The sequence below is a fragment of the Bos indicus x Bos taurus genome, chromosome 21 (assembly GCF_003369695.1).
Source record: "Bos indicus x Bos taurus breed Angus x Brahman F1 hybrid chromosome 21, Bos_hybrid_MaternalHap_v2.0, whole genome shotgun sequence".
NCBI classification, from domain to species: Eukaryota; Metazoa; Chordata; class Mammalia; order Artiodactyla; family Bovidae; genus Bos; species Bos indicus x Bos taurus.
In genome coordinates this window covers 57,592,347-57,619,178 of record NC_040096.1, presented here as the reverse complement: position 1 = coordinate 57,619,178, position 26,832 = coordinate 57,592,347, and the positions used below count along the sequence as shown (strand labels likewise).

Sequence of the window (26,832 nt, the reverse complement as noted above, 5' to 3'; positions counted from 1 at the left end):
TCGTGTCTATTAATTATTGGCAATGTCAGAAGAGCATGTAATCAGCTGCTTAAAGAGGAACCTGAGCTCCGTTTCTGTTCTCTCTGTGACTTTGAGTTTATTTTAAACCTCAGCGAGACGGTTGCAGCTTTTCTCACTGTGGCCTTGACCACGCGCCCTTTGACCCAGCAGTCCTGTGCACCCCACCGGTGTCCTGGGGCAGGGCTTCCAGAGGGATGGGGACAGTGTCCGTCTTGTGACCTGTTGGCTCCCTGTGGCCTGCCAGGTTGCTGATGGTGAGCTCCTTGGGGAGGGGGCAGATCTCACTGATTTCATGATCGAGGCTTGGGGAAGGGGTGGCCTCGGTGAACACCCCCTGCCACCCATCTCCATTCTCTCTTAGGAGGGTCCTTGGGACCCAGAGAACCATGAACTAGTCATCAGATGCTCAGGTCAAGGCTGGGAAGGGACAGACACCTGGCACCAAAGGCCTGTTCCCCCCAGATTTTGTCTGGGACACCCAGGCCCACGGTTCAGTGCCATGGGCCCCTGGCCCGTAGGGACCCCTGGCCGGGCCGTGCTCTGGATCCTGGCGTTGAGGTCCCAGGCTGACCTGGGTGAACCCTGGCTCTGCTGTCTTCTAGCACCAAGGAGGGCGAGGCGGGTGTGGTGGGGTGCTGGGGGCGCCAGTTACTGCTCAGCCAGAGATTATCGCTGTCCTGGGTGGCCTCCGTGGTGCCTAGTAGACCACTGATTCCCACTCCTGGTGTCAAGGTCAACTGTGCCGGTTTCTGCTTCATCCCCTTTTCTGACGACCCTGCTCTGCACCCTCTGTCTGAGGCAGCACCGCCTCAGCCAGCCACTGACCTCCCATTCCTCCTGGACTCAAGGTGCAGGCTTTCCGTAGCCCTGTGGTCTGCACTGCTGGTTTGGGACTCCTTGGTACACGTGTGCAGGTATGCACCCCCAGGTCTGCCTTCATGGCTCAGCTCACCAGCCTCCTCCTCTGAGTGGACTTCCTGAGCGCCCCCTTGAATGACCGCATCTTCCTTGGCGTCCCTGCCACACTCTTGGTCAGTCTGGAAGAGCTGCTGTTCTTGTCCTCCTCACGGCCCCCTGGCGACTGCGTCTGCCCCCAGGGGCCCTCCCCGCTGCCCTGGCGTGGGCTCTGGGGCACACACGCCGAGTGCCCGGTTCCTGTGTGTTGATTGAATGATGGCGAAGTGGCCTGAGCAGGTCCCAGGGATCAGTGAGCAGATGAGACAGTGGGTGATGCTTAGAGGCAAGCAGGGCGAGCAGAGGTGAGCAGGGCATTGTCCTGGGAGACCTAAGGCCCAGGGGAGATGGGCGTGTGCTCTCCCTGGACCGGCCTGTAGGCTATGGGCCCTCAGAGAACCAGCCCCTCAGCACTGCCCAGGCTGGGGTGGGGAGGGAAAGGCCGCGGAGGAGCTGCCGGGCCTAAGGGGTGAGGGGTTTGCAGGAGGGCGGGGATGTCCAGGCAGAAGTGTGAGGGCCCCGTGGTGAGGGCCTGCCACGCCTGTGTTGGAGCCGTTCAGCCTCCTCTGCTGCAGGTGTGACTTGTCCTCTATCCTGGGTAAGCCCGCTCCTAATGGCTGTTGCCTCACTTTCTGACTTGACCTTGCTGAGCGGGTCAGCTTGCATCCATTCAGGCAGCACGGACATTCGCCAGGTCCCCCCCACCCCCATATACACACAGATGACCAGGACACACCTGCTTTCTGAGGGGAAGCAGAGTAGACAGATCCTCCCCACCCAGGACAGTCAGAGATGTGGCAGAGCCCACCTTTCCAGAGTCCATTCCTGGCGGAAGGTTCTGGAAATGCACACAGATAAATGAGCAGAGGCACAGCTAGGCAGAGGGACCAGAGTCACCTTCTGAGGACGCTTGTCGGCTCCCCAGAGGGAAGGAGTTTTCTGGGTCAGGATCAAGGAACTCAGGAGTCTCCTTGGCTTCTAGGACATCCCGCTGCTTCGCCTGTGGGGTATTCCAGAATGTCCCCCTCCTGCAGCGAGGGAGGGGTGGTTGCCATAGGAACTGCTGGATCTCCCTCCTGCATCAGTCAGCCTCTAGGGCAGGATGCTGAGGGAAGACACTGCGACGAGGTGTTGGATCAGAGGCTTGGAGGGATCCGTGGGCAGAATATTAGATCATGTTGGGGGCTCACACCTTGTTTGGGGGCCTGAGACCCTGATGTCAGAGCCCACTCTTTTCTCCCCACTCCTGGCTTTGGAGAAAGTCTGGGGCCGGCACCCCCTACCCCCTTGCTTGATGGGAATCTGTCCTTTGTGCACATCCCCACCCCATCCTCAATCCCTGGCCACTAGGTCACGGCACAGTCCTGCTTCCTCCCTCCCTGCTCCATCACACACACACACACACACACACACACACACACACACTCCCTTACATTACAAACCCTCCCTGGCTCATGAGTCCGTTGAACTGCAAGGAGATCAAACCAGTCAATCCTAAAGGAAATCAACCCTGACTGCTCAACGGAAGGACTGATGCTGAAGCTGAAGCTTCAGTACTTTGGCCACCTGATGAGAAGAGCCAACTCATTGGAAAAGACCCTGATACTGGGAAAGATTGAAGGCAGGAGGAGAAGGGGATGAGATGGCAGAGGATGAGATGCTTGGATGACATCACTGACTCAATGGACATGAGTTCGAGCAAACTCTGGGAGATAGTAAAGGACAGGGAAGCCTGGTGTGCTGCAGTCCATAGGATCGCAGAGTTGGATACCGCTTAGTGACTGAACAACTGGCTCCTGAGGCCCCTGGGGATCTGTGTGACCTCTTTCCAGCTTTTCCTCTGTCCCCAGGCTCTCTGACCTGGGCCCCTTCACACACTGACCCAGGGCCCCTGCTCAGGATGGCTTCTGATGTGGCCTCTGCCCTGACAAAGCTCACTCTCTTTCGGTCACACCTCCCCACGCCCACCTCTCCTGATCTGATCCCTTGCACAGCCCTGCACTTCTGCCCTGTCTACCCCTGTTGTCACTGGGTCCTGATTCCTGGTTCATTTTCTCTCTGCTCTCGGCTTTGGTCCTTATGCTGGGACCCAGCAATGGACCAGGCCCAGAGGAGATGCTGGGAGATGTTTGATGGGCACAGTGGCCCCTGTGTGCTTCTGTGAGTCATATGAGACTCTTTATGACCCCGTGGACTGTAGCCTGCCAGACTCCTCTCTCTGTGCGATTTCCCAGGGAAGAATAGTGGAAGAAGAGTGGGTTACCATTTCCTCCTCCAGGGATCTTCCCAACCTAGGGATCAAACCCACGTCTCCTATGTTGGCAGGTGGGTTCTTTACCTCTGTGCCACCTGGGAAGCCCAGGCTTCTATGTGGAACATTTATAAAAGCTCCTGCTAAGATGAGAAAAAGGAACTGTGCATTAGGTTTGGCAATCCCATGAGTAGATACAAGGCTGTTCCTTCCAGTTCCTCTGAGGTGCAACTGTGCTAACACAGTCTGAGCTCGATGTCACTTCCTCCGGGATCTTCCTGAACCTGGTCACCACACCCCCAAGTTTCTTGTGGGGGACCCTCGGGTTCCCCCCTCACCTCTAGGACCGCAGGAATCCTAGAGTCCACTTAGTCACCGACCTCTGAGCAGAAGTTGTGATAGTACATTTGCATTTGCTGATTTAATCTGTAAACCCCGGGGAAAAACCCACCGGGGATTTCATTCCTCGGCCGCCTCAGAGAGCAGCGCCTTTCTGTGCTGGTGGGCGTTCCCACCTCCCCGCTTTCTCTCTGAGTCCCTGGGTGTCTCTGCGTTAAGGCCTCCCGAGCGCCTCTGAGCAGCTGGTGACCACAGTGAGATGGAACCGCCAGGCCCTTTGTGGAAGGCCCGGGTCCAGGCCCACCCCCGCACAGGAGGGCTGGCTGCGCAGGCTGGTGAGCTGCCGCGTCACCCACCACTGTTACTCATTGACCCGAGCTTAAAAACAGTGCTCAGAGCCATCGAGTAAGTGCATTGCAGTCTCCCCATCAAGGTCACCATGTGCCCCTCGGGACACTGCTCATCACAAGCGCATCAAGCTGCCCCTCACACGTGGCCCTTGGGGACTTCTTAACATCTCACAGAGGGGGCTGGTGGATGTGTTGGTTGGGATGTCCCGTGGTGGTTTGGTCAGGTTTCTACATTTCTGTGACCTGGCATTATTCTCAGAGCTCTCCAAGCCAGTTCAGGAAGGGTTCCAGCGCCAGCGTCTCCCTTTGTCTCTCACCAGTGCACACGAGTGTTTTATGTATACATGTATGTAGCTGCACCTGGTCTTCGTTGCCGCATGCGGGGTCTACTTTCCTGACCAGGGACTGAACCCTGGGCTTCTGCCTTGGGAGCGCAGTGTCTTAGCCACCAGACCAACAGGGAAGTTACCACATAAGCATTTAAAAATACCTGAGCCCTGCGCCAAAGACGCCAGTTTGACTTGACACAACCCAGCTCCTTTTCAAGCAATTTGGAATACTGAACTTTTCTTTTTCATGGAATGTGTTTAATTTTTTAAAAAACTCCATTAATATTATATCAAATACCAGTTTGAAAACTGCCTCAAGGAATAGGAATGCTCTCTGGGCTGGAAATAAATGACCGTAGAAAGGGAACTGCTTCAGGGCTTGAAAAATAATCTTTGCAGGCTTTGTAGAAGTTTGACTCAAAGTTTTCCTTCCTTATTGTTAAGAAGGATGCACAAAGAAGATGTATTTTTGGCTTGGAGAGTTCTTAGCCACTTGTGACTTGGCTTCCAGTTGTCATTCCGGGAGGAACGTGGAGATAAAAGCAACATTGAGATGTGTTTTCCATTGTCAGCAGGGAAAAAACCCTCCAGGGCCGGGAGCCAGGGCTGTGCAGGGAGGGAGGGAGCCTGGCTTGGGGATCCCAGCTGGGATGGGCAGCCAGTCTCATGCCACCAGCTCTAGATGCCCACCTTGGGGTTTCATATTAAAGACGGGGCCCTGGAGCTTCCCTGGTGGTCCAGTGGTTAAGATTTCACCTTCCAATGCAGGAGGTGTGGGTTCAATCCTTGGTCTGGGAGTTAAGATCTCACATGCCTCCTGGCCAAAAAAACAGAACTGAAAACAGAAGCAGCATTGTAACAAATTCAATAAAGACTTAAAAAATAGTCCACATTAAAAAAAAAAAAATCTTTAAAATGATACAAGTGAACTTACTTACAAAACGGAAAGAAACTCACAGAATGAACCCATGGTTGCTGGTGGGGAAGGATGGGAGGAACGATAGTCAGGGAGCTTGGGGTGGATGTACACACTGCTATATTTAAAATGGATAACAAGGTCCTATTGTATAGCACGTGAACTTTGCTCACTGTCATGCAGCAGCCTGGATGGGAGGGGACTTTGGGGGACAATCGATACATGTATATATACGGCTGAGTCCCTTTGCTGATAACCTGAAACTCTTACAACACTGTTTGTTAATGGGCCATTCCCCAATACAAAGTAAAAAGTTAAAAAAAAAAAAAAAAACTTAGGAAAACAAAGACAGGGCCGCCAGGTTACAGACAAGGAGAGTGACGGCCCGTGTCACCTGGCCAGTCAGTGCCAGGTTCCTGAGCTGCCCTCTTCAGAGCATCCTGGTTTTGGAAGTTCTTTCTTAAGCCAGCTATTTGGTGAGGCCATAGAAATGACAACTGGACATATTAAGTGCTTACAACATGTATGAGGCGGGGCACTGACACCTCATACGTATTAACGTCCAGAGTGGTATCTTCAGAGAGATCTGAGACCTGACTCCCTGCCCAGCGCCCTCCAGGGGCTTCCCCTCCCCCAGGGGACATCTTCCCAACTCCTTCCCGCCCTTGGAGGCTCTGCACAACCTGCCCCATGTCCTTGTCACCCTTTCCTGGGACCCACTGAACGCAGCCTGTGCTGGGGGGCCCCCCTCGGCTTTCCCTGTTCCTTCTTGGTCGGGTCTCGGCTCAGATGGTGCGTCCTCAGGCCTCACATGAGTTCCTTGGCTGCCAAAATGAATTCAGGACTGTGCGGCTTACACAACAAACGTATTGTCTCCCAGCTCTGGAGGCTGGAAATCGAGACCAGAGTGTCGGCGGGGTTGGTTCCTTCTGAGGCTGTGAGCAAGGGTCTGCCGCAGGCCCCTCTCCTCACTTCCGTGTGGCTGGTGATCTTCGGCGTCCTACGCTGGTAGGTGCAGCACCGTGACCTCCGCCTTCATCTTCACATGACTTTCTCCCTTGTGTGTCAGCACCCAGATTTCTCCTTTTTATAATGATGCCAGTCATGTGGGGTTAGGGGCCCACCTTACTCCTGTATGATGTCCATTTAACGAGTTACATCTGCAGTGACCCCGTTCCCAAATAAGGTCACGTTCTACGGTACTGAGGGTCAGGACTTCCGTGTGACCTATTTGTGAGAGTCGCTCAGTTGTGTCTGATCTTTGCGACTCCATGAACTATACAGTCCATGGAGTTCTCTAGGCCAGGATACTGGAATGGGAAGTCTTTCCCTTCTCCAGGGGATCTTCCCAACCCAGGGACCAAACCCAGGTCTCCTGCGTTGCAGGCAGATTCTTTACCAGCTGAGCCACAAGGGAAGCCCTGTAAGCTATTTGGGGGGACAAAATTCAACTCATAATGGGTTTTCTCTGCTGAGTGCCCCGCCCCGCCCCACCCCCCGCATCATGCTCTCTACACTGATTTTATTCATGTTGTGATGCTTTGTTTATTGTCTGTCTTCCCCCATGAGAATATGAGGTCTTGAGACAGGGACCTTGGCCATCTCGTCCACTGCTGTCTCTTCAGCGCTTGAGCAAAGCCAGGCACAGAGCGTCCACTCACAGGAACTGCTGAGTGAGTGCTCTGCCAGATGCAGGGGTGGGTGGGTGAGAGGAGGAGTGGGTGGCTGAAAATACAGCCTACAAAGCAGGTACTCTCGTCATCCCCACTCACCACCCCCACATGCTGAGATATCGAGAAAACAAGACCAGAATAAAGAGCAGTCTTTTGTGTCGGGTTCGTGAAGCAGTGGTGGTTTCTCTTCTATTTAAATCTTAAAAGAGCAGAAGCACAGATCAGTGTTACCACCTTCTAGATGTGTTGAGGGTTTGTCAGATGAGACACACCTCAGCCCATTTGCTTCTGCACCTCCTGCGGTCCTGTTATGCTCCCTGCAGACGCTCACCCATGTGGCCCACGGGGTGCCGTGCTCTCACACCTCCTTCACCTCGTTGGCCTCGCATATTGCGTGCAGGATGTGCACCACGCTTTGGGTATCGACTTCAAGTTTACCATCTAGAAGGGAAGTTGGGGTCCAGGTCAGTTCACGCTTGATCTAAAATTCTCAGTAGGAAGTGCAGGGAGGAAGCTGAGAGCCAACGTGTGTATAGGGTGGGTGGGGAAGGGTCTGGAAGAGGGGCGGTGGCATTTGAATTCAGCTGGCTGGGAAGCTCAGATGGAGCGCCTCGCTTTATCTCAGCCCAGGCTTTAGCTTTGGGAAGGTCAAGGGAAGTAAATGGGAGCCTCTGTGGGGGGACTGTTGTCCCTGTATCTCTTTTCCTCATTTACCCTCTTGGATTTGTCACACGAGTGTATGTTCCTCGGTTCTTTGTCTCGTCACAACAAAGATTTGGAGCAACGGACATTAAAGCCCTCGGCGCGTCACAGCTCTCGGGTCTTGGACAAACCGTGCTACAGCTCTTAGGCAAATCAGTGTTACAGCTCTATTTTATTTAGAAGATAGCTGGAGAGTGAGAGAGAGAGAAAGAAAAGAGCGCACGTACACGCAGGAGACAGAGTCCGAGAGAAAGCGCTTTGGCTCCTCCTTTTATATGTTTTTCCTCCACCTGGGCTTGCCCTATGCAAATTGGGCTTAGCCAGGAGTGCTGTTTGTTCTGTTTGTTCTGCCTGAAGTCTTCACTCTGGTCCTCGGACCTTCCTTTGACCTTCCTTGTCTTTTAGCCACCGCCATTTTGGACTCCTTTCCCCTTTTCTACCTACCTAACATTCTCCCCTCAAGAGATGGGAGGCCCAATTCTTTGGGAATAGGGGCATCGAGGTCTTTCTGGCTACTTCCTGCTGAACTGGGGCGGCGAGGGGTATTGGGCCTCCCCCTCTTGCTAGTCTCAATCCTCAGAGTCCTTATAGCGGTGTCCAAGGGTATGTGATATTTTCCGTGGTCAGCTGTAGTTTTATATCTTTGTTGAACTGGCACTGCATGTTGTAGCTGGTTGACCTGGGCAGAGACAAAACAGGTTAGAGAATTGACAGTACGTGGAATAATCATAGGCATCATCAATATAGCATAACAAGGACTTGTAGGGACATTGGTCAATTTTAAATTCACATCGCCAGGATAGCTCAAGTCCCTCCTTGTTCATGGATCCGAAGATCTATCTCCTGTCTGTCTTGGAGTACAGTCTCTGTCAAGCTGTGTTGGCTCCTTAGAGTTATCCTGAGAAATCTTATCCCCAGAAACCAGATTTTGGGGGTGTTCATTAGAATGGCACTCATTGGTAGTTCTGAATAGGTATCTGAGATCTCCCAGGGGCTCACAGGTGTATCAAGTGTCCTCTTCTGTTTTCTTAGCCTTCTCAGTCTGGGTGGGAAAGCCTTCAATCCATCCTGTGAATGTATCTATCATAACTAATAGGTATTTATATCCTTGAGAAACTGGCATCTGGGTGAAGTCCATCTGCCAGTCCTCTCCTGGGTAGGCCCCACGTTGTTGGACGGGCTGGGCCAGCTGTGGTCTTCGAGCTCCTTGGGGGTTGTTTAATTGGCAAGTGGGACAAGAGGAGACCACCTGTCTTATAGTTGTTTGGAAGCCTGTTCCTCTGAAGGACCTTTCTAGTCATCTTTGGAGGGCCTTTTCTCCTAAATGAGTAGTGGCATGTAAGAAGTTAACCAACTTCCATTGGAGGTTTCCAGGCAGAAAAAGGAGTCCCTCCTTTTGGAACCACTCCATATGATCTTCTTGAAAGCCCTCGCTCTTAGCTTTAAGAGTATCACCTTCAGTATATGAAGGAGTTTCTGGCAAATTAGTCTGTGGAACTAAGGTGGCAATCCCTATTAGGTCATGGTTCTGTAATGTTGCAATCTTACCTGCCTGATCAGCTGCTTGGTTCCCTCATGCCACTTCTGTGTTCCCTTTTTGGTGTCCTTTACAGTGGAAGACTGAAACCTCAGTGGGCAGATGGACTGCCTCCAAGAATTGAAGAATCTGATCACCATATTTGATTGGAGACCCTTGAGTGGTCAAGTGGCCCCTTTCTTTCCAAACAGCCGCATGTGCATGTAGCACCAGAAAGGCATACTTGGAGTCAGTGTAAATGGCTATTCTTTTTCCTTTTCCCAGCTCTAAAGCTTGAGTCAGGGCTATGAGCTCAGCTAATTGGGCTGAAGTACCTGGTGGCAGAGACTTAGCCTCTATGGTCTCAAAATTGGAGACTACTGCATACCCGGCTCTTCTTTTTCCATCCAAGACAAAGCTGCTTCCATCAGTGTGCCAGATTTCCTCAGGATTGGTCAGAGGATCTTCTGACAATCCCTCTCGGGCTTTTGTCCAGTGGTCCAAGGTTTCTAGACAAGAGTGAAATGGGAGACAGCCCTCGGGGGTAGGTAGGAGGGTGGCTGGGTTAAGAACCTCACAAGGGGATATAGTGAGGCCTGGATTTTCCATCAGCATTACTTGATATCTGAGGATTCTTTGATCAGACATCCATAAATGGCCTCTCCCATTTAGGAGCTGTTTTATTTGGTGGCTGGTAAAAATAGTTTGCCCCCAAAGGAGAGTTTTAAAGCATCTTCTATCATGATTGCAATAGCTGCAAGATTTTGAAGGCAGGGGGGGCCAACCTCGGGAAGTTGGATCGAGCCTCTTGGATAAGTAAGCTACAGGCTGGGGCTCAGATCCCAACCTTTGAGTTAACACTCCCAAGGCTGTTCCCTCTCTTTCATGGACATAAAGTTGGAATGCTTTTTCTGGGTCTGGCAACCTCAAGGCAGGTGCCTGAGTTAAGGCCAGTTTTAGTGTAGCCTCTGCCTGCTTTTGAGGAGTTCCCCACATCAGTGGGATTGAATCATCTCGTCCCTTTAAGCTTTCATATAAGGGTTGGGCAATTAGACCATAGTTGGGTATCCAGATTCTACAATACCAGTTAGCCCCAGGAAAGCTCGCAATTGTTTTCGAGTTGTGGGGGAGGGCAACTGGAGGATTCCTTGTACCCGATAGGAGGACAGCCTCCTGGACCCATGTGTAATCTGAACTCCCAGATAAGTGACCTTTGTCTCAACCACCTGTGCCTTAGCACGGGAGACTTTCTCATCTGGAGAGCAGATTAGTAGGTCATCTACGTATTGTAATATTTTCCCATTAGGTCCCAGGTCCAGATCTAGGAGATCTCGGCTAAGGGCCTGTCCAAACAGGTGGGGGCTATCTCTGAACCCCTGAGGTAATACTGTCCAAGTCATCTGTTGGTGTTTTTCTCCTGGGGCCTCCCACTCAAAGGCAAAAAGGTATTGGGATTCTTTAGCCAGTGGTATGCAAAAAAATGCACCTTTGAGATCCAAGACTGTAAACCACTTGGCACTGGGTGGGATTTCTCCCAAGATTACATAGGGATTGGGTACTGTGGGATGGAGGGGGACTACAGCTTCATTTATGATCCGGAGATCTTGAACCAGTCGCCAGGTTCCATCTTTTTTCTTTACTGAGAGGATTGGGGTGTTACATGGCGAACTGGTGGGGACCAATAGCCCACAAGCAAGGAATTTATTTATTAAAGGCTGTAGTCCCTCCCGAGCCTCTCTTTTGAGAGGATATTGTTTCCGGTTAGGAAACCGAGTGGGATCTCGGAGGACAATGGTGACTGGTTCAGCTTGGTGGGCTCGTCCAGGAATCCCCTGGTCCCACACCTGGGGGTTAATTTTGTCTTCCCATAGTTTTTGGTCCCTCTCTATTGAAGGTGTAATGGGTTCTTCAGTAGTAACCAGGAGCTGTAGAGCTCTAGGGGCTGAAAAGCTTCCCATCACAAGGGTGGTCCCCAGTTTAGTGAGTATATCTCTTCCCAATAAGGGGGTAGGACACTCAGGGACCACCAGAAACTGGTGGGAAAATATTTGTCCATCCCAGCAACAAAAAAGTGCTCGGGTGAATCTTTTAGTAGTTGCTTTTCCTGTAGCACCCAAAATGGTACAGGTTTGGGAGGAGAAGGCTTGATCCAGGAGATCAAGACAGAGTAGGTAGCCCCTGTGTCAACCAAGAAATTCTCGGACCTACCTGCCATATCCAGTTACACCCTTGGCTCCAGCCCCGTGATGGTTATCTGTGACAGGCGGGCTGGCTGGAGCGGGCCGCTTCAGTCCTCTTGAACCATCGTGAGGGTAGGCTTGGCGCTTGACCTTGAGGCTCTTGGGTCCCGAGGGCAGAGTGCTGCCCAGTGTCCCAGTTGATGGCATTTGTGGCAAGCCATTCTAGGAGACTTGTCTCGGTTTGGACACTCTTTGGCCCAGTGCCCCACCTGTCTACAGATCAGGCATCTGTCTCGTGCCTTGTCCCTCAAGGACTTGGGGTTTGCCATAGGGCTTCTCTGGAGGGTGGCCAGCATCTGGGCATGCCTTGTCTCTTTCTTTCTCTCCTTCTCCTGGGCCTTGGCCTCCTTCTCCTGTTCTCTGTTATAAAAGGTATTGGTGGCTGTCTGGACCATCTCATCTAAAGAGGCAGCAGAGTCCTGCTGTTGTAGCTGCTGTAACTTAATTCTGATATCTGATGCACATTGGGACAGGAATTTGTCCTTTAAAATCACCCGTCCCTCGTAAGAGTCTAAGTCCAGGTTGGTAAACTTTTGGAGTGCCTCTTTTAGCCTCTCCAGAAAGGCAATGGGGTTCTCATTGGGCTCCTGAGTTATTGCTGAGACTGGGCACAGTCCCACAAGTAATAGGCTTTTTTATGTTTCCATGGGTGGACTTCCTTAGGGGTGAGTCTTTCTGAAGCTTATCCTACCCAGAACGGTTGCAACCTGAGAGCCAGGCATCCCCGGGTCAGGGTGCAGATCCCCAGGCAGGTTGAGGCGTGACAGCCTCCTAGAGATCGAATCCCCGGGCAGGTCAAGGCGTGACGGCCTCCTGAGGATTGGGTCCCTGGGCAGGTCGAGGTGTGATGACCTCCTGGGACCCCTGGGACTAGAGGATCCCCGAGCAGGTTGAGACGTGACAACCTTTTGAAGACCGATCCCTAGGCAGGTCAAGGCGTGATGACCTCCTGGGACCCCCGGACTGGAGTTTGGGCATCCCCAAGATCTCCAGTGTGACCAGTATTGGGTAGGATTAGGGGGTTGGATATTATAGAGTATTTCCCTCCCAAGGCCAACTATTTTCTGGTTGTCTCTCCAGAAGATTGTAGAGGCAAACTTGTGGGTCTGGATGGGGCTTAGGAAAAGAGTATTAAATAGGAGGGAAGGGGGCAGAGCACAACCTTTGAAAGAATGACATAGCACAAGGGTATAATGTAAACCAGTTAAAATCAGTTGGGTCCAAGATGACAAGTCAAATTCAAGTAAACCTTAATCCCCAATCTGTAAGCCGACAGACACACCCAGAGGTGGCAGGACAGCTCCGAGGCACAAGGTCAAAAGAGGGAGGAGTGGGTGGTTCCCCAATGGCTGGGATGATCCTTTCACTCATTAGCATATGAATTCTATCCCCTCACAAAACCTAGCCAGGCCTAATACCATGGCTGAAGCCCTTGCCCTCGGCAATGGTTCACACCCTGAAGGGTGGCTTCTCTTTGGATCCTAACAAATCTACCTCTTATCTCTTTGTCTCTCAATGAATTTTTGCAATGAGGCATCAGAGCCTGAGTTTCATTAGTTTTGGCCGGGCTTGAGTCCTGGGAGAGAGCTGAAGGACAGGAGGAAAAAGCAGTGGGAAAAACGTGCCAAGGAATCCCCTTCATAGCCCGCTGGAAAATTTGCTAAATATCTGACCGGTGCTCACAGTTTCATTGGTCTGATCCTTGGCACAGAGAAGAGAAAGGACAGAAGAACCCCCACTGGCTTGTGTAACAGCTACTGGGGCTCAGCAGATAGCGCCTTTGGGACATGCTGAGGAGTAGCCTCTCCAGAGTCCCTCAGTTGTGCCCCTGCCGCCCGCCTGTTCGTGGGAGATTCGAGGAAACAAGAAATGAGAGATTGTAAAGGTCCCTCCAGCCATAGGAGCGAGGACCTCTTACCTTAACCAGAGGTCTTCTGGAATCTGAGACTGGGCCGCGTGAGCTTTCTGCTGAGTTCGTTTTTCGCTGTCCCGGTTTCCAGCAAGATGGGCCTTCCCCTGAGCTGGGTTTCTTTGCCTTCTGCTTCTAGCGCGGGAGCTTCGCTGAGTTGGGCTCCTGCTGTGCTTGGCCTCTTCCACGCAGAGGTTGTTTCAGCCAGGTTATATCCGAGTCACGGCACCATAGATGTCACGCGAGTGTATGTTCCTCGGTTCTTTGTCTCGTCACAACAAAGATTTGGAGCAAAGGACATTAAAGCCCACAGCGCGTCACAGCTCTCGGGTCTTGGACAAACCGTGCTACAGCTCTTAGGCAAATCAGTGTTACAGCTCTATTTTATTTAGAAGATAGCTGGAGAGTGAGAGAGAGAGAAAGAAAAGAGCGCACGTACACGCAGGAGAGAGAGTCCGAGAGAAAGCGCTTTGGCTCCTCCTTTTATATGTTTTTCCTCCACCTGGGCCTGCCCTATGCAAATTGGGCTTAGCCAGGAGTGCTGTTTGTTCTGTTTGTTCTGCCTGAAGTCTTCACTCTGGTCCTCGGACCTTCCTTTGACCTTCCTTGTCTTTTAGCCACCGCCATTTTGGACTCCTTTTCCCTATTCTACCTGCCTAACAGATTGTTGAGGGTCAGTGTCTGGTGACTAGCTTCCCCGTGGTGCTAGTGTTAACCCACCTGCCAGTACAGGAGACACAAGAGACACAGGTTCCATCCCTGGGAAGATATCCTGGAGAAGGGAATGGCTTCCCACTCCAGTATTCTTGCCTGGAGAATCCCACGGACAGAGAAGCCTGGTGGGCTAGAGTCCAGGGGGTCGCAAAGAGTCGGACACGACTGAAGTGTCTTAGCAGGCACATGTCTGATGACTCTAATACTATATTCTACTTGGCTGTAGACAGACACCCTGAGGCAGGGCATGGTCTGCTGGTGGGGGAGGGGCATGCAGGACTCAAGCCTGGGAAGCCATTGTGGGTGGCTGAGGGGCGGCTCCTCCTCTGCGCTCTTGTGTTGTGGGTGGAGACCGGCCTCTCCAGACCCCCCTGCTAGCCTGGCTGAGAACACAGCTGCGGTAAGCCCTCGGGCCTCCTGGGCTCCCTGTGGAGGCCGGGCCTCCCCTCTGGAGGGTGCAAGTCCTAGCATTATGAACTGCGTGTCTGCAGCGTGTTCCTGAGGCCACTTGGGACTTCAGCGGGGACTTTGATTGGGGCTTCCAGTGAGCCCTGTGGAACACTGCCTCCCTGAATCCAATGTAGGCATAATACACTTGGGGCCTTTGGGGGTCCCACCCCCTGCCATGGGGGACAGAGGCTAAAAACAGAACGAAGGTGGTGGCTGTGGGGAAAGGAGCACGTAAGTTTGGGGTCAGAAGTCCCTTGGGCCTGCCCCCCACTGGCAGTGCCCTTGGGCAGCTCACCTTGCCCCCCACTGTCTCCATTTTCTCCCTGCAGATTGGGGATGACATTGACTTGGAGGGGTGGATATTTAAGTGCTTAATAAACCTCGTGTGAATGGGTGGGTGGGTGGACGGGTGGATGGTCTGAGTCTTTAGCCTCTGGGAAGAATTCCGGCACAGGCTAGCTGGGCTCTGGAACCGGATGCAGTCCCCGACCTCAGCGAGGGTGCACTGGCCGAGAACTCTCTTTCTGCAACTCACCAGGCAGGTAAGTGTCCTGCCTGGTACCCAGGAAAGAGCAACCTGAGCCTGAAGGGCAGTTACCTATTGGTGTCAGAGGAAGAGGGTCCAGCCAGACCTGAGAATGATGGGGGTCTGTAGGCTCCGAGAGCGGAGAAGACTCCAGGAAGGGAGGGCTGACACCGCTCCTCAGGACCATGACTGCCCGAGGGCCTGTGGTGGGCCTGGCATGGCACCAAGGCTGTACCAATACCCTTGTCAAGTGCTGGAGGCAGTGACTTTTCTGGCTCTCTGAAACAAAGTTGACTTGCAAATTCCCAGAACTTTGGAGCTGCACACAAGGGACTTTCATCTTCGGGCTGTTGACTTGAGTGCACCCCTCATCTTCTGGGGGAGAAAGGTTATCCACGCTCTGCCTTAACCAGATGGTGGTTTATTATGTTCATTATTGGAAACCAGCTACTGAGAATTTGGGGCATTGGGTCAGGGAGTTCTGGGGCAGAGGCCGCGGGGGCGACCCGTACTGTGCTTGGCCCGGCCTGCGGTCTTTGGGGATCAGCCCCATGTGACATCTAGCTCCTGACCCCTCTGAAGGCCACTTGGCGCTCCTTCGGGAGGGAGTCACTCTTGCCAGGGAAAGACTGCTTGCCCGTCAAGTTTTGGATCCAGTCCCACCAAGAAGCGCAAGACCCGGGCAGCATCCTCCGAGGCCGCGTGCCTTTTTGCAGCCTGTCCCCAAGGCACCAGCTCCAACTTGCCTTTCAGGAGAGCGCTGCTCCTGCCTCCTGGGGCCTTTAAGTGTTGGAGATGGCAGTTCTGTTCCATCTTCAGACTTTGGAGAGTCCAGAGAATAAATTGGGTCTTCTGCCCACTTGCTTTTCATTGGGGCCATTGAGTCAGGACCTCAGTTGAGACAAAAAACTTTTCATCTAGTGACTTCCATCTGAAAACACGCCATCCACATGGCGTGAACTGAGGGAGAAAAGGAACAGAAGGAAAGCCCCAGGGGCCCAGGACACCCTTTGGCTTAGCGGCCAATTGACTTCTGCAGGAGAGAGACCAGGTTCCCATCCAGCTATGATGGGACGACCCTGGACAGCTACTTAACCTGTCTTGTGACCTGGTGTCCTCATGTGCACCTGCTGGGGTCACTGCTTGTTAGCTGGTGCGTGGCCCAAAGTCAGAACTCTTACCATCATTAACAGGGATGGTCCGTTTTAATATGGCAGAAAATGCATTGAGAAGCCTAATAGGAGCCAGGACAAGTGACCTAGCTTTGCAGAATGCAGATTCTGGTGTATCTTGTAAACAGTGCACGTGTGTTGCATGCTAAGTCACTTCAGTCATGTCTGACTCTCTGCAGCCCCATGGACTGCAGCCCACCAGGCTCCTCTGTCCATGGGATTCTCCAGGCAAGAATACTGGAGTGGGTTGCCATGTCCTCCTCCAGGAGATCTTCTCGACCCAGGGATTGGACCCAGGGATTGAACCCAGGTCTTCCACATTGCAGGCAGAGTTTTTACCACTTGAGCCACCAGGGAAGCACCTTGTTAACAGAACTCAGGCGAGATTTCACTGGGCAGTAATAAAGTAAAGAGTAAGAATAGAGAAACGGAATAGCTGAAGTTTTTGAGTGCACAATTGTAGGAAAAACACACCTCCTGGGATTCACCTTTACTCTCACACTTCTACACACTTGCCATGTGTGATGGCAGTTGGCTGGGGGCTTTACCCATACCACATAAACCCGTAACACCAGGCCGGGAGTCCTACAGTTTAACACAGTTTTGACACTGACCACCTGAAGGTGAACATCAGTTCTACAGGTTAAGGACTCAGTCCCACGAGGTCCTCCCCATCCCTGCTCCATTAGATGCCAGTTGCAAGTTTAGATTGATATCTGTGCGCATGAGCCATCAGCTGTAAATCACAGGTTCCCACAATCCCCTCCTCTAGTTTGATTAATTTGATGCATTGGCTTCTGGAACTTGGGAAAACAGTTTACTTAGTATTTACCAGCTTATTATAAAGGACTGTGGGAAAGGGTACAGTTGAACATCCAGGTGGAACAGGTGTATCGGGCAAGAGATGTGGGGAAGGGCTTCTGCACCCTCTGGGCAACCCTTTCTCCCAGCTCCTCCTTGTGCTCACCAGCCAGGATGCTCCCTGAACCTGTCCTTGTGGGATTTCCTATGAAGGCTTCATCACAAAGGCATGATCTGTCACTAACTCATTTTCCAGCACCCTCCCCACTCAAGGATAGGGAGTGGGGCTGAAAGTTCCAAGCTTCTAGTCATGCCTTGATTTTTCTGGTGACCCACGCCTATCCAGCCCACCAAGCATTGCCTCATTCAAATAAAAGACATCCTTGTCACCCAGGAAGATCCCATTTGAGGACAAGCCCGTGTGGTCACCCTACTTCAGAACCTGCGTTTTCAGGCTAGCAGCCATAGTCTGGCGTAAGTGCACGGCTCCAGCACCCCCGCTCTGTGTCAGGCTCTGTCCTGAGTAATTATACACATTAACTCAGTTCTCACAGCAGCCTGAGGTGGGGACCTGTGAGACAGACACAGAGCCTAAATAACATGCCAGGCCTCACACAGCTTCACAGCCACTCCTAGAGGACCCGGCCACCGAGCATGGTTGTGGAATAGTACCCACACCTGCCTGACGTCCTCACCAGCTTCACCTGCAGCCTTTGCAGTAGAGAGGGCCATTGCAGCCTGTCTGGCCATTCAGAGAAGCGTAGGTTTTTCTCAGCAGCCCAGGTCTCTGCTAGCATACCTTGCATGTTGCAGCCAGAGAGGATGAGTGGCCCCCAGCATGGGGTGGGGGATGGGAGCCAGTTTTTCCGAGTCCCCAGCCTTCCGATGCACATGCTTCTTTCACATCTAGCTGGTTGTTGATCACATCAGGGAAGTGCGTGTGGGAGTTTGGGAGCAAAGAAAGAGCTGGAAGTACAGCCCAGAGAACCCTCTTCCAGAAAGCTGGAACCCTCTGCCTCTTGTCTCATCTTGGCATCCCTCTACCCCCACCCTTCCACCATCTATGATCTCTCCTGTGGGGACTGCCTTCGGGTAAGCTCACAGACAGCCCCAAACTCTTAGTGGGTTAATGCACTCAAGATTTGCTCATTGATTATACCACAGCTGAATCCTGGTCCCCTAGGCATTGGAATCTTCTACAGGCTCCTCTGCTTCCAGCCCACAGATGAAGCATGAGAAGGGGGGCGGTGATGGGCCACCCCCTGCAAGGTGCCAGTCAGCGGTCAGTGCTGTGGGAGAAGCTGTTTCTGCAGAGGTGGTAGCTTAGGGCACCTGAGGCGTTTGGAACTGATAGATAAAGGAGAGGGTTTAATGCAGATGGTGCGTCCTGCATCTTTGCAGCTGCCCCTCTACTTGGATTAAACCTTCCTTCCCCTGCCCATCTCTGGAGGTCCCATTCTTCCCTCTCCCTTCCGTGGCTTGGTCTGGACACCTCCTCCTCTGGGAGGCCATTTCAGCCCCCTTCACAGAAAAGAGTCACCCTGCTCCGTGGAAGGTCCCTTCTGGGTCTGCGTTGTTCACTCTGTTCTTTGAAGCTGCCAGTGCGCTTAGCAGATGTCTGCTGAGCTCTTAGGCTTCCTAGGTGGCACACTGGTAAAGAATCCACCTGCTAGCACAGGAGACCCGGGCTCAATCCCCGGGTCAGGAAGGTCCCCTGAAGGAGCAAATGGCAACCCACTCCATTATTCTTGCCTGGGAAATCCCATGGACAGAGGAGCCTGGCAGGCTACAGTCCATGCAGTCTCAAAGACTTGGACATAACTTTAGTGACTGAACAACAGCAACAGCCTAGTTCTTGCTTGGGGCCTGGTTCTAGGTCCTGGAGAGGCCAGGTTGCAGCCCTGGTCGTTGAGGAATCTCAGGATCTTGTGGAAGGGACAAAAGGTTAAAGAAACTACTTCGTGCCTGGAAGTTAGGGTGCTATCTTGGAGGGATGTGCATAGCATTTCGGGGACACTGGTGAGATGAAGGAGCCATTAAGCCTTCTTGTTTGGGAAACGAGGAGTTCAGAAGTCTGGAAAAGGATCGAACTTCTATCCTGGGACTTGGGAGACTAGTAAGAGCTCGTGTGTGGACCAGAGGCTACAGGTTGTGGGTGGGCACTCCAGGCAGAGGACTCACTGTGGCAGGGGAGCACCGCCCCGTGCAGGTCTGGGGCAGCTGGGGCTGTGTCCAGGGTGCACAGTCCCCCTGAGGCCCTGCGATGAGAGGGCAGGGGACATCTGTGCCTAGTGCACAGGAGGGGCCCAGAAAATACTTGTCAAGTTAACGAGTGATCAAGCTGAAGCAGGAAGTTTTCTAGAGGGCTTAGGTGCCACATCTGTAAATGGAATGTTCTAACTCACAGACCAGTCCTGGAAGTCACAGTTATGACATTCTCATTTTATGAAAGGGGAAACCGAGGCACAGAGGCAGCTGAGCCAGGAGGGGTGTCCAGGTGCCCACCGTTGCATCCTGTCCTCCTCAGCCAGCTGATGGGTGGGAGGCAAGCGCCCAGCTCCCCTTGGATCACGACGGGGTTGCTTGTTCCCAAGGTCAGAGGTGGCTGTTGGGCCTCTGGGGTCTGCGGGCCTCTGTCCCATCTCCTCCTGGGCCTCCCTCCACCCTCGCCTGCCTCAGCGCCTTCGTCACTGAGGAAACAGTGGGCCCTTGTTTTCTCCGAATCCCGAGCGCTCGCAGAGCACCATCCAGCGCCGGCCTCTCAGGGTGGCGTGACTTGGAAACGTGGCGCCTGCAGCCACTACAGGGGGGCCCTTCCGTCCGGACACCCTGTGACTGGCTGAGGGGGCCCAGTTGGACCCTCTCTGAGGAGGAGGACAGGTCCCCTGGGAGAGTTTCCTTTTCTGTGAGCAGAGTGTGGTCAGAAAAAGCGAATGACACACTTGAAGTGAGTTTACTTCCGCCCTGGCCCCCAGTCCCGCCCCATCTGGGAAAGGAAGCTTCTGAGGTGCCTCCCCCCACCCCCCGACCCCGCTGGTCCCAGGATTCCATTCTCTGCAGCACCCCCCACCCAAGGGCCCCTCTTCTGGGACACCCTCCCTCTGTGAGGGGTCCCTCTTTTGTGGCACCCCCAGTCCCCTCTGAGGGTCCCCTCCTCTGCAGGGTCCTAGGTTCTCTCCCACGGGTGCCCGGGGCCTGCTGACCAACAGCAGTTTTGGCTCCCCTAGGATCTGAGGGTGCAGCCCCGGAAGACCTTCTCCCCCTTCCCAGCCAGTGGGGAGGGACTGCTGGCTCCTTGGGGTAGACCCCCTCAGGACTGCCAAGGCTCCGGCTCCTTGGGGTAGACCCCCTCAGGGCTGCCAAGGCTCCGGCTCTTTGGGGTAGACCCCCTGAGGGCTGCCAAGTCTCCGGCTCCTTGGGGTAGACCCCCTGAGGGCTTCCAAGGCTCCGGCTCCTTAGGGTAGACCCCCTCAGGGCTTCTGTGGCTCCTCTGGTCCTCTGAGGAAGGCTGGTACAGGAGGGCCTTTTGGAGCCACGGACAGCTCTGCTCGGGCCCCAGCGAGGATGCGGAGCGGGGACTAGCCAGGCCTGACGTGTGTCCAGAGCCGCAGCTCTCGTGAAAGGGTTTCACTGGCACAAAAACTCTTGGAAAATACACAAAGGACAGTGGCCAGCTTCCAAAACTCAACTGTTTACCTTCAGCAGAGTGGCCGGGAACGCAGGGAGCTTATTTCGCAAACAGCCCACAGTTGTCAGGTCTACAGACCTTGGGTGATGCCGGGCGAGCACGAGCCCGGGGCCTCTCCTGCCCACCTCCTTCCCCAGAGGTGTGGGGACCCTAGAGTCTTCTCAGCGGCTGGCTTCTGTCCCTTCTTGCTGCACAGGAAACATTCTCTCTGGGATGGGGTTTCTGAGGCCTGGGGCGCCCTGCCCAGCCTCCCACGTGACCCAGGCTCTTCCGCCCGTAGCCGTCTCGGTCTGAAAATGTTGGCCTCTTGCTTCGGTGCCTGTCACAGTGGAGCCGCTGGTTACAGGGCAGATGGGCAGCTCTGAGAATGAGCTGTTCCTTGCCCATGTTCCCACTTGCCACTGGCTGCTCTGCCTTCCTTCCAATCCTGTTTTTGTTTTTTTTTTCTTCTTGGGAAGTAGCATTGGATGGAAATTAATAATGAATGTATGGACAGAACTGGAAAGATCCTTGGCATTTCCTGTTTTTATCGAAGGAGAAACTGAGGCCCTGGGACTCTGCTAGGCTTTGGCACAGGCCCCAGGACATGGGCAGCTTGGCTGCAGGCTAAGCCCATCTGTGTTGCTGTTTGTCCAGGTCCCACTGGGTCATTTCCCAACCATGAGGCCTTACCCAGTCATTTTTTCTCCTCGGCTCTTGGGGTCCTGGTCTGTGAAGGTATAGCTGTCACCTCTAGCTCCTGGCCCTCCTCTGAGGACAAGTACCACATCCCTTCCCCATCTAGGAGTCTTGGAAGACGGGCAGCTGCTCAGCTGGTCTGATTTTTGCTGTTTTGTTTTGCACACAGGCTAGAACATCGAGGGATCAGTGTTCTTCAGTATTTTCCTTTTGTGAAGTCCATGAATTTTTTTTTTTTTTTTTAATAGGGAAAATCCCTTAACATCTTTCCTGGAAGACAATAAAAAAGAGGAGTTAAGGCTATCAACAGGAAAGACCTGGTGCATTCTGAAGCTTTAATGGAAAAAGAGTTTAAATCAGGAAGATGACATAGCATGGGCGGGGTCAAAGGAGCCAGCAGGAGGTGGTGAGGCGCCCCAAAGTGGTGGGGTGTCACCACCCCAGGCCCAAGGGAACGAGGGGAGGGAAGAGCCTAGAGACAGTGGTGGTCTTGGGAGAGGGGCCGCCCTGCTCAAGGGAGATGTTGGGGCCATGAGGATGGTGAGGACAAGCACCCGGACTCCTGTCCCATCCTCTCTCCCATCTTCTCCTGGTGCCTCCAAAGGGCCAGACGTGGCCAGCAGCCAGAGGGCAAGGCACCCAGGCGGTCGTGGCTCTGGGGCACAGCGCGGGCACGGGACTCGGGCTGGGGGCTGGGTGGCTGGTCCAGCTTCAGTTCTGGCTCTGCTTTCTCCCTGTGAAGTCCTTGGCAGGTTTCAGAAGTCTGTGTTTTCCTCTGTCATGTGTGGAATTGCCTCTCACTGTGTGGCTGGAAAATAAAAAGTAACAAATGGACATACGTTTTTAGCACCCAGCCTCCCTGGAGCTGTCATCATGATCTCCTCCCTAATGACTTTGAAACAAACAGCCTGGAATCCTGGAGGGAGCCCCACTGGGGGAGTGGGACGGAGGGCAGGGGTGGGGCTGGTGGCCTTCTCTGGCCTCCACTGAGGCCACTCGAGGGGTCAGCCGGGTGATCAGCTGGCGCCGCCGCCTCCAAGAGCACAGCCCTGCAGGTGGTGGCGGCCGCGTGCCAGGCGGTAGACATCTGGCGGCCAGGAAGCGCAGTGTCAGGCGGCCCCGGCTGTTGGTAGGTGCTCCCGTCTTGGGGGTCTGGGATGCCGGCTGTCAGCCAGCAGCTCTGGCTCCCCCAGGACCCGATCTTCCAAACCCCATGCTCTTGAAAAAATAAACACGTTCCCCAGTGGAGCAGGGTGAGCCGGGGACTTGGGGACTCCAGGTGGCCCTGCATCCCTCTCTTTGTCATCAAAGGCCAGCCCTGATCCCAGTGTGAAGTGCCAGCGGCCAGCCTCACAGAGCGGTGGCTCTTAGATTCACACAGATCACAGCTTTGCCGAGACCGTGGGTAGTTTCGTGGGGAGAATGTCTGCTTGGATCTCAGTTCAGGTCTGGCCTTGTGACTTCAGTCATTGGACTTGACCTTACCGAAACCTGGTGTCCCCACCCGAGAGGCCCCAGGTGGTGGGGGCAGCTGCAGCATGGCCAGTAAATGCTCTCACAGTGACTCTCGCTTAACCCGTAGCTCCTTGGTCACCCCGACTCCACCTGTGTATCTTTTATGTTCCAGGCAGCCTGGCACTCGGGGACAGAAGCACAAACACGGGGCCTGCCCTGGAGGAGTTCCAGGGCCTCAGCGAGTCCTGTCCAGTCCTGTCCCGCGAGTGCCGGCCCTCCTCGCGCTCCATGCCCTGGGGACGTGCAGAGAGGATGGGATAGACGAGGCCGCGGGCTCCGAGCTCAAGTTGTTCTTTCTCTCTCTGTGTCTCCCTCTCACAGCTGAACCTGAGCCGGCCGATCGAGGAGCAGGGCCCCCTGGACGTCATCATCCACAAGCTGACCGATGTCATCCTCGAAGCTGATCAGAATGACAGCCAGGCCCTGGAGCTGGTGCACAGGTTCCAGGTGCGTGGGGGAGGGGGTCAGGGTGGTGGGGAGTGGTGGCTGAGAACAGCTCTGTGCCTCTCTGAAGCCGTGGAGCTGTCCTGCTGGGTTACCGTAGATACGGCTCTGCCTCTGCCAAGACGTGGGCATGTGGTTGGGGCCTTCCCTGCCAGGGTCTCTGTCTTTGGAGGTGAGATGGGCCCGCTTGTCGCCACACCCGTCTGCCGTCTACCTTTAGAGATATGATTTACTGATCAGGGCGCTGCCCAATCCAATCATGCCCTTGCCTCCTCTGTGCACACATAGCCACAGCTGCAGGTGCTCTGTTGGCATAGAGGTGGGAACCCTCTTGCCACCCTTGAAGAAAAGGACTCCCCGAGGGTGTTTGAGCTGCAATGGCCGCCCTTGGGCCCCTGAATCCTGCCCCAGTGGAGAAGACCCTCTGCGTGCTCAGGGCTTTGAACCCGCAGGCGCATCTCTGAGCTCCGATCAAGTCTCCCTGGCTCTTCCCTCCTCCCTTCCCCCTGTTCCCCAGTGTCCTGGGCCCTGACCCCACAGTGACCTGCTCGCCGCCTTGAGCGCTGCTGCAGTCGCCCCCACCAACTTGCCCTGTGTTTTCTCTGTTGTGGACAAGAGCGTGATTCATTCCTCAGGAAAGCGGCTTGGGGTCATGAAAAACAAGGTCATGTTATCAGTGAAAAATGCACTTGAGATCCAGGGCCTTCCCAGTGGGAGGGATGCTCGAACCAGCACTTTTCAGAGCGTGATGACTGGAGGGGTGACATTCTGTCCTTCCTTATCAGGACAAAGGGGAATCTCATCGCCACACAGCAGCCCTCCTGCTGACAGCAGTTTCTTTTGCCCTTGTGTCCCGGGTTGGTGACCTCAGCCAGCCTCGCTCCCTCCTTGACTGACCATGTCAGACTCCCATGAGCCCCAGGGGCCTGTGTGTGGCCCCGCTGGTGTCCCCTCCCCTCCTGCACGCACCTGCAGAGGCGTGCTGTTCGTAGGTGGTGCCCTGCAGTGACTTTGGCCAGCAGCCTGACATGATCCACTCCCCTACCCTTCTCCCAAAGGGCTGGGGGCCATGGAGAAAGGTATTTGGGCTCCTCCGAAGCCTCAGTTTTCATATTTGTACAGTGGTGTCGGTACTGTGTTGGGAGCAGTGAACAACACGATGCATGTGAGAGTGCTTCACACAGTGCTCGGGTCCCAGTGAGTGCTTGATTGGAAGGTCAAGGCCAGGGTGAGCATATGATCTTGAGCCTTCGTCTCCTCTTCTGTGAAATGGGGTTGCTGCTTCCTAGGATGCTATGAGAAGGTTGCTGTGAGCAGTAAGCGCCTGAGTACGTAGACGGGTCTGATGTTTGCTGAGTTCTTCCAGCAGCTCCACCACCATTATTACTTTCTTAGATGAAGGACCGCAGCCCCCGGCCCAGCCCATTGCCCTGGGGGGTTACAGAACGACCAGCCCTGGGGGACCTCCCATCCCCTGCTCCCCGCAAGCAGACACACAGCCCACAGCCCAGGGCAGGTGGTGCTGAACAGTAAAGGGGAACTGGGTGCCCTGAGTTCCTGTTCTGGAGCGAGCACATCGTGGGGGATGTGGGGACTTGCAGCTTCAAGGGTTTCAGCCACCAGCTGTGTGTCCCGGGGGGTCTCAGCTGGTCTCGGGAGTCTGTCTCACCCAGGGCACACAGAACAGCTGCCCTCAGATGGCTGGGGTGACCTCAGGATAACCTTCCAGCCTGGGTATCTCTGGGATAAGTTTTCACTGCCATCTGTGCTTGAGCATGAAGCGGATATCTGATAAGGCCGGGACGTTTCCTCTTTTGTGACGAGAACAGTCGTTTGGGGAGAAGGGTGACAGGCCGCGCATCATGCAGGCCCCGAGAGGAGAGGAGACGGGCAGGGGCTGGTGGAGAGGAGGGCTGAGAGGTGCCAGGTGAGGCCGCTCAGCGCCACGGGGCCCGGTGCTATTGGCGCTGCCCTGGGCATCCCACCCTGCACGAGATACGAGGTTCAAGTTCAGAGCCAAGCCGCAGGCTGACAGACTTGACCTTGACTACGCCGTTGTTTTCAGACGCCTGTTTTAATGTTTATTCTCAGGACCTGAATGAGGACGCATGGGGGGAGGGGCCCAGGGCCAGTAGAGGCAGAGGAATGTTCCGACTTCAGAGGCTGGGAAGCAGGGCCCTGGGGCTGGGGTTTGCAACACTGGCCTTTCTGCATTTTGTCGTAAGAAAACAGAGAAAGGTGATGTGGCTCAGAAGGGGCGCAGCTCAAAGGGCCTCCTCCAAAGGCACAGCTCAGGTCCCTGGGGAAGTGGCCTGGGGCTGCATGGGTCAAGATAGATACGTTTCTGAGATGTTTCTGGACAACTCTAGAGCATTCTGCTCATGGGATGCTCCTACTAAGCCTCCAGGGCCCAGGGATTGAAAGGAATTCTCAGAGCTGAGAGGTTATGCTTTTTTTTTCTGACTGTCCTTGAGGACAGGTTGGGGACTGGGGGTCTGGGGTTTATACAGATCACTGAAGCTGGTTGCCATAGAAACCAGCTCCCAAGCTGCTGCCTGCCATCCCCCTCCTTTAAAAAAAAATAGTGGCCTCAAGAGGGCTTGGCTTGGAGAATCATGGGGATGATTCAGTTGTTTTTCTGTGCCAAGGTTCTCGTGGAGCCGGCAGCCTGGTGCCGCCGAGGCCCTGCCCCGAGATTCAGTTATCAGTGAACCGACCTGGGCAGAGGTCCCTTGGGGGCCGCATCCACATGGACGAGTGGGGTTAGGGTGGTATGAAGGTCCTGGTCCCAGTGCTCAGGGGTCTCCTGGCATCCAGAGCGGCTGCCTCAGGGAAGCAGCGAGACCCGACTCACTGCAGCATCCAGGGCTGGCTGTCAGGTGTCGCGTGGGGCATGGTTCTGCTGCTGCCCTCCCAGAATGGATAGAAGCATTATGGCGAGCGATCATCTTCCTCGGGGCAGGCGACTCGGCCAGGTCGAGCTTCCTGGGGTTTTCCCTGAATGAGCTTGCGGGAAAGAGGTTTGGGTTTGGACTGTCACCTTTTCCACTCATCTCCATTAGCTGGGAGGGCGTTAAGTCCTTAATGGCCCCCAGACCCCCCGTGTGGACTCAAGGACCGCTGTCTCCGCAGCGGCACACTACTACTTGGTGAGCCCATCCACACTCCCACCCTGCCCTCCCAGCCCGGAGGAGAGGTCTGGGCAAGCCAGGAGCTGCCTTTGTGGCCCCTGAGTGATGAGCTAGGAGACACCCCGAGCTGGTCCCCGAGGGCCCTGGCTAGAAACTGTCTCACTGCCGTGATGATAATAAAGACTGCAGGCTCTGTCGTGGCCCGTGGGGCCTGCAGTCTGGCCACGGCCTCCTTCCCTCCCTCCCCAGCCTCATCTTGTCCCGCCCGTCCCTTCCTTGCTCAAGTTCTGAGCTCTTTTCCGCCTCAGTGCCTCTGCACAGGCTGTTCCCTGGAGTGGATGGAATTCGTCCCCACCCCCAGGATCAGGTGCCCCTTCCTGGGGTAAGTCTCTCCAGTTAGCCGACTGCAGGGACATTCCCTGTCTGAGGCCCTCAAAACTTGACACTTTTCCTTCCGACTGTTTGGAGGTTTGTAATTCTTGGTGGGTTGTTCTGGCCAGTCTCTCCATTTGG

General features: G+C 54.3%; 1 protein-coding gene across 2 annotated transcripts in view; it reads left to right on the top strand.

Annotated features, from left to right (window-relative positions):
- The window catches only part of ITPK1 (inositol-tetrakisphosphate 1-kinase), a 163,558-nt gene that overhangs the window by 75,053 nt on the left and 61,673 nt on the right, over positions 1-26,832 (top strand). For both annotated transcript variants that reach the window (XM_027520674.1, XM_027520675.1), the window contains one exon: positions 23,066-23,191. In XM_027520674.1, the coding sequence (XP_027376475.1) occupies positions 23,066-23,191 (126 nt within the window). The remainder of the gene's footprint in view (positions 1-23,065; positions 23,192-26,832) is intronic.